Source organism: Solanum verrucosum, unplaced genomic scaffold (genome assembly GCF_900185275.1).
Source record: "Solanum verrucosum unplaced genomic scaffold, falcon-dt-bn FXZP01000285.1, whole genome shotgun sequence".
Classification (NCBI taxonomy): domain Eukaryota; kingdom Viridiplantae; phylum Streptophyta; class Magnoliopsida; order Solanales; family Solanaceae; genus Solanum; species Solanum verrucosum.
This window is the reverse complement of record NW_026019934.1, coordinates 1,035,011-1,041,696: the sequence shown is the minus strand read 5'-3', so window position 1 is coordinate 1,041,696 and position 6,686 is coordinate 1,035,011. Positions and strand designations below refer to the sequence as shown.

The window sequence follows — 6,686 nt, the reverse complement described above, 5'->3', positions numbered from 1 at the left end:
GATGAAACTAGTAAATTTCAGGGAAATTGAAGCCGTCAACAAAAGCTTAGAATATACCAATAATACACACAAAAAGTCATCAATTTCATGAACCTGAAACGACATAATAAATGATGTTACTCATGTCAAACATGGTGATTGGTGAGTAGTGGTCATCCAAACTAGCTCCCGATAAACCCACCAAATTCTATGCGAATCGGAGTCGTCAACCAAATTCAGAAAACATGTACTAATATACACAAAAAGCAATCAGATTCATGAGTTCAAGTTTCATGACCCTGAAACACCAAAATAAATGAGGCAAGTCTTGTGAATGTAATTGGGGTTTGATAATTACTGTGAAAAGATTGAAAGAGGATGAGGCCATTGGAATTACCCTAGAGCAATTAAGCTTGTATAATAGAAAGGATGAAGTGATATACACTTATATATTCTCTAGAAACCTGGTTCTGAAAAAAACTGAACCAGAAACAATAACATTACTTCATCAACCACGAAAATTTCATCAGTTTCATAGTTTGATTTCACCCTACTAAGAATAACCTTAGCCTTGGCAAGGTTAAGAAAAAGGAATAGGATATCTAAATCAGAGAGAGTATCATCTATGTCTAGACATTATGGACTTGACATCATCCAATATCCGAACATAATCAAAAAACAGAGAAGACTCTTTGCCTTCAAGCCCATCCCTGCTCACCCTGTTACTGCCTGCAAGGTTGTTACATGGGCTTCCACCAATCACTAAATCAAATCCTCCAAGTGATTCTATTAATTTCTTCAAGCGATCTCTGCTCAGCAGCTGCACATCGTCAAAATGTATGAGATTCCCCCTCTGATTTGTTTGCTCCCACCAGCTTCTCACAATATTCCTGTTCACTTCAGACTTTTCAACTGAAACAACATTATTGAGTGGAACACCGAGACGGTAGAGAGCAACTTCAGCACCACCAATGCCAGAGAAGAGTGATAAGACATTGATTCCATTTGGAAACAAGTCTCTCAACACTGATAAGTGGTACGCCACTGTGTCAACCTAATACAAATATTGATACAAGCATCATGTTTAAAATCACTCCAACGAAAAAAAGAGATTGCATCAATCAATAAAAGTCGTTTCACTATATTCTGCAAACCCAAGATTATGGGGACAAGGTTAAGGGAGAAGAAAATAAGACTTGAATATATGCAGTGAACATCAAAGAAAGAAGGTTTAGACTAACCTGGAAAGAGTTACCAAGTGACTTGTATCTGTCCGTCCTACTTATACCTCCTCCCCTTGTGTGATTCTTTGGGAACCCCAATAGCATTTCAACTTCATCAGGTTCCAAAGGGGCAACTTTGTTTCTTCCTACCCAGACCAAATTCCACTTCTTGCAATGATAAAGTACATACTTCTGTATTTCCATAGGTGGCTCACCATCATACTTCTCGACAGCTTTCCTGATCTTATCTGTCAACCTTGCACTCCCAATGGCTGTTTGTAAGCAGTTCAACTTTGATCTAGTATCCCAAGATGGCCACCATCTCTTCGAAAGGGGAAGTGCCTCATGAATGGTCCGTGGGGGAAGTGGAAACAAAGGAAATCTGTTTTCAATCGGCAGATTATGAAGATACCCTCTTTTTCTTGCAGTTGCGGAAAAGTACTTCGAGTCAACAAACTCAGGCTCAATCTCATACAAATGCCTCTTAATGGTGTCCCACACACCCTTTGGAGCCAGGGCGACATTTTCATAATAGAAATAAGGCGGGCCAATGGTTTTCTCGGGAAGAATTCTTTGAACCATTCTTGGAACTGATTCAGTAGGAATTCCAAAGCCAATCATCGGTTTGGGCAATCGAATTGGCTCTTCACCAGAAATCTCCCTTTGCTTTTTCCGTTTGCACAATTCATTGTACATCTTCCTCTTTTTGTATCCACCACAATCATTCAATATATCCTTCAGGTTTGGCTGTCACAATGGGAAGGAGGCATCAATTCTATGAATAATGGTATTGCTAATATGCAATTATAAATGCAAAAAAAATTGAATAAATTGTTAGCTCACTTGATTCCATTTCAAAATACTGTGAGGGGAAAGTTTACCTTCACATCTTCTAGCAGATAGGGATCTTCCGCTCTTGACATTTGAGCAGCACAAATAAAATCTACCAATTCAGGGAGTGATGCTTTTGGACCTAGAAAGTTGTGAAGAGGATATTAATTACCTGGAAATGAAATTTAAAAAAATAGGAGTTGCAATTATAAAAAGATGTTCAGAAATGCTGCAGTGTCAATAAGCAGATTTTGTTTGAAATACAACAACATTGGCAAAAAGTTAACCAAGACTTCAAACTGGTAGCATCAACCAGAACTTGCATGAACAAGATTTCTTCGGTCAGTGATAAAACCTTGGCATGATTAATATATATCAAAAGCCAAACTAAGGGAGTGTTCGGATTAGCTTTTTGTAAGTAGCTTATAAGTTAAATGCTAAAAGCTAAAAGTTATAAGTTTGTCCTACCCAACTTTTGACATTTAGCTTTTTTTGGTACTTTTTTAGCCTTAAAAGTAAGTGCTTAAAAGCACTTTTAGTCTTTCCCAAACACATCCAAAAATAAAAGAGCTTAAAAGTAAAAAAACTACTAAAAATAAGTTAATCCAAACACCCTCTAAATGTCAAATCAACTAAAAGATTTAGATAACATTAGTAATGTAGAGGACAAATAATATATTTACCACATCTATCCATTGCTATGGAGGTCTCTTCCGCTGGATATCCCATATTTGCCAGGAATAATAACATCTTTTCTTTTTCAGACAAAGAACTTCCCTCGTCATTCAAGTAGCACTGCTTAACAGTATTCTACCACACATTTTAAAAGGAAAATGTCAGAAAAACCTTACATAGTTGTGCCCAGAAAACTAATAACAGGATTCAGGACCAGCAATATCTTAAATGCTAAAAAGAAGTATTAGTTGATGCATAAATATATGGAGAAAAATATCCTTTAATCCCCAAAAAATAGTGAGCAGCTAAGAATAATTTTGAATCACTTGTCCAACTTTCAGCATTACCTTTACAGGTGACTATCTCTTCATTTGTAGAGATTATATCCAAACAAACCACTTTTTTGTCCCCACAAATCTCAAATCAAAAAAGGAAAAAGAAGGAAATATCCCGTGTGTCCCCCAACAGGAAGAGCATGACGACTGTCAAATATAACTATTGAAAATCACAGATACCCTTAATTTTGTTGGTACTTCTCCACAACTTTGTAAAACTAAACCATCTCATATTAGTCATAAAATCTAGTATGAGAAGAATCCATGGATGTTCAAAAATACCATATCACCACATCGAATAACATAAATAATGTGTTGCAGAGCTTAAAAGAAGTGCTTGATCAGAAAAATGAACAAATGTATTTTTTGAACAAAGAGAAACCAGATTCACTAACTTCTATGTCACAGTTAGACATTGAAAAGGAATGGAGAATAGTGTATGGCTGATAATAACATACTATATAGTTGTCTGAGTCAGAAGACCAACTATCTTCATCATAAACATTATCCAAAACGTTCTCGTTGTATTCAGAAGCGCTGTCATCAGAACTAATGGAGGGTTCCAGCGGAGGGCTAACACTGGGCTGTTCTTCAGGAGAGTCATCAAGGGCCTGCAAAAACAAAGATTATTCTCTTCTTTTTTTGGAGATAGAGGAGATTGCTAGTATTAGAGGACCATTACTTGAGAAAAAAATGAAAGGACAGAAGAAAATCGTCATTACTATGGAGAGAGATAAAACTCATGCATATTCTCAACACAATTCAAGCTTGCTATCAAAACTGTGCAGACCAGATAAAGAACAATTGGCATCAATGATCACACAGTCAACACCTAGGAATCCAGCATTCACATCTCACAATCTCTTACTGGGTCCTAATATGTGTCATCATCTCCATTTAAAACCTTGATTGATCTAGATTTTACTCTGAACAAGTAAACATGTGTCGCTAGACCATCTTAGGCAAGTGGTGGCATATATAGGCACCAATTAGAAGAGTAATTGGTTGCCAAAGGAAGGGTGGATTGAACAAGAATTTCTTCATTCTCTCAAACATCCTGTTACTAAGTCTAAAATGAGCAGTTTGCAAAACAATGAGGCAAACATTACGCACCTTAAAAGTCAAAAGAGAATCCAGCACCAAATCTGAATTTTCTCCTGCGTCTCAAGTCAAACAACATAAATACCATAGTTGAAAAATCAAAATTTTAGTTGTATAAAGACTTGGAAAATTCAAATACCGTTTTGCTCTATTGCTTTTGCAATAGATTCTTCAGGAAATCCCATCACTACAAACTGCTGAATGAACTTGGACCGGAAGGGTACTGATGACGAGCTCACCTTCAGGTAAGAGAAGACCAAAACAGACCAAGTTGAGATGCAATGTTATGAACTATCTTCTTCTTTTCTTTTTGGTTCCAAAAAGATGTCCTTGACAAGAAATATCATTAAGTATTAATATAGAATTGAAGCATTTACCTCCCCATCGCAACAAACAACATGCTTCCCAGTAGTTCTTAAATCCGTGCATGAGGGAAATACTGTGTCCTGTATTTCTTGTATTTCAAGTTCATCTTCAGTATCCCAGTCAATGTCATCATTATCTTCTCCAGAAAGATTTTTGTCCTGCACAGTATAGAAACAAGACATACAAACAAAGTATAGATGCTTTTCCTCCATTTATGAAAACTATGATTAAAGAGACCATATACTTTCTTTTCTGATATATATAAGACCAACTGCACACTATTAGAGGATCGAGAAACAAGATAAATTTACCATTTCTCAAGGTAAGCCTGAAAAAGAACTCCAAATTGTTCAGCAAGAAGAATAAATCAGCACCCTACATAACACAAGAAGGGAAACGTGAAATACTGCCATTAAAGCTCCACATAGGACGGAGCAATCATCAAAGCAAAAGTTGGCCCATCAAATCTCACACTGAAAACTCAAAAACAAAAGTTTTAATAAATGGCACTTCTTCAGGTTTCTTCCATGTGCAAAGAGATTTAAGGCAGGGTGACCCGCTTTCGCCTTTCCTTTTTATTTTGGTGATGGAGGTAGAAAAATGTTGAATAAGGCTATTTCCTACAGATGGATAACAGTTTTACAGTGGGCAACTCACAATTGACACCTACTCAAATCTCACATGCACAATTTTCATGTGCAAGGCTGAGAAACAACAATTAAGGCACCTGAGGGTGATTCTACTGGTTTTTAAGATGGTATCAGGACTAGGTATTAACTTGATAAAGAGCTGCATCTATGCAGTGAATGTACAGAATCTACAGGAGTTAGTCGAAAATCTGACGTGTCAAGTTAGTACTCCTACGACCAAAAAATTGGGAATGCCCCTAGTTAGTAGTTGCACGTTGCAAATGATTTGGTAGGGGGTAATTGAAAAAGTGCAGGAAGAGAAATAGGTGATCAAGAAGTTGTATCAAACTAGAAGAAACTTTTTCGTGGAAAGATAAAAAGATCCAACTAATCAAGTGGGAAACAGTTATGCTTAATAAACAATGAGGTGGAATACAACAACATCATCAACAACAACATATCGGTGTAATCCCACAAGTGGGGTCTAGTGAGGATGGAGTAAGAAGCTCCATAATCAGAGTTCAATTATGAAATGGTTATGGAGACACTTAACCAAAGAAAGAGGCTTTGGAGAAAGTAGATTCAAATAAAGTATAGGTTTTTTCTTGTTGTGTTTTAACATATATCATTTTCTGAAAGTCCATAACGTATTAGCTGCAAAAACAACTCAAGAAATGCAGCACTAGGTGCCTTCCCCTTCTCCCTTCTTTGCAGAAAGGTACTTTTGTCATTTTTCCCAAACCAATACTGGAAATATGCAATTCATACAATACAAGGCCAAATCAAATGGAAGACAAAACATTCAACAAGAATTTTAGTGCATTTTTTCTCTCTGGAGTCAACTTTTGCAACTGGAGATTATCTAGGTCATGTTTTTCGCCTATCAATTTTGAAATAAAAACTTCAATTGCACCCAATAAGCTCCATGCAAATAAAAATGAGTTCTTTGCGATTTTCATAACTTATTACAAGTAAGAAAACACCAAAAAAATTCAAAACCATAAAACATACCTGAATTTTTTCGGTGATCAATGCAACAATCAATTTTGATCTATATCAGATATCCTACATTACCCGAAAACCCAGAAACAACGAAAAGTTAAGAATTTGGGGCAAAATTCCACCATTTTAGCTAATTCAAAAAACCAAAAATTAAGTTTTTTCTCTGTTTACAAAGTGAAAAAAGAAAGTAGAAGATATACGTACCAGAGATTTTAGAGAAAATTGATGAAGAAGAGATTTATGAGAGATTCTTGTGTGGTTTTAAAGCATAAGATAGATTCCCATATTTGGAGTTTTACGCTTCAACACTGGACGAGAAGCCCTCTCTGTTTTTTGCTTTTACAGAGGAAACTTTTTCACTATTTAATAACTGTACATTTTTGGTCCCTCAATTATTGATATATTTGATTCCAATCCTTTTCATAAAATATCTTGACGGAATATACCGACCCCGTTCTTAAATTTGTTTATAAATTTCATTTTAGATCCTTGAATTAAGATTTATTGACATTAAGCATCTAACTATGTGGTAAAATATTTTTAAA

At 35.9% G+C, this 6,686-nt stretch overlaps 1 protein-coding gene across 1 annotated transcript; it reads right to left on the bottom strand.

Moving 5' to 3' along the window:
• Nucleotides 1–484: 484 nt before the first annotated feature.
• On the bottom strand, nucleotides 485–6,455 carry LOC125834384 (DNA (cytosine-5)-methyltransferase DRM2-like). The gene is made up of 11 exons (XM_049513535.1): nucleotides 6,346–6,455; nucleotides 6,151–6,204; nucleotides 4,822–4,885; nucleotides 4,522–4,668; nucleotides 4,284–4,383; nucleotides 4,157–4,200; nucleotides 3,502–3,654; nucleotides 2,717–2,843; nucleotides 2,084–2,175; nucleotides 1,221–1,949; nucleotides 485–1,033 (listed from the first exon to the last, which is right to left on the bottom strand). The coding sequence occupies exons 3-11, from the start codon at nucleotides 4,822–4,824 to the stop codon at nucleotides 599–601; spliced, it is 1,830 nt and encodes a 609-aa protein (XP_049369492.1). The 5' UTR covers nucleotides 4,825–4,885; nucleotides 6,151–6,204; nucleotides 6,346–6,455; the 3' UTR covers nucleotides 485–598.
• Between the last annotated feature and the right edge of the window lie 231 nt (nucleotides 6,456–6,686).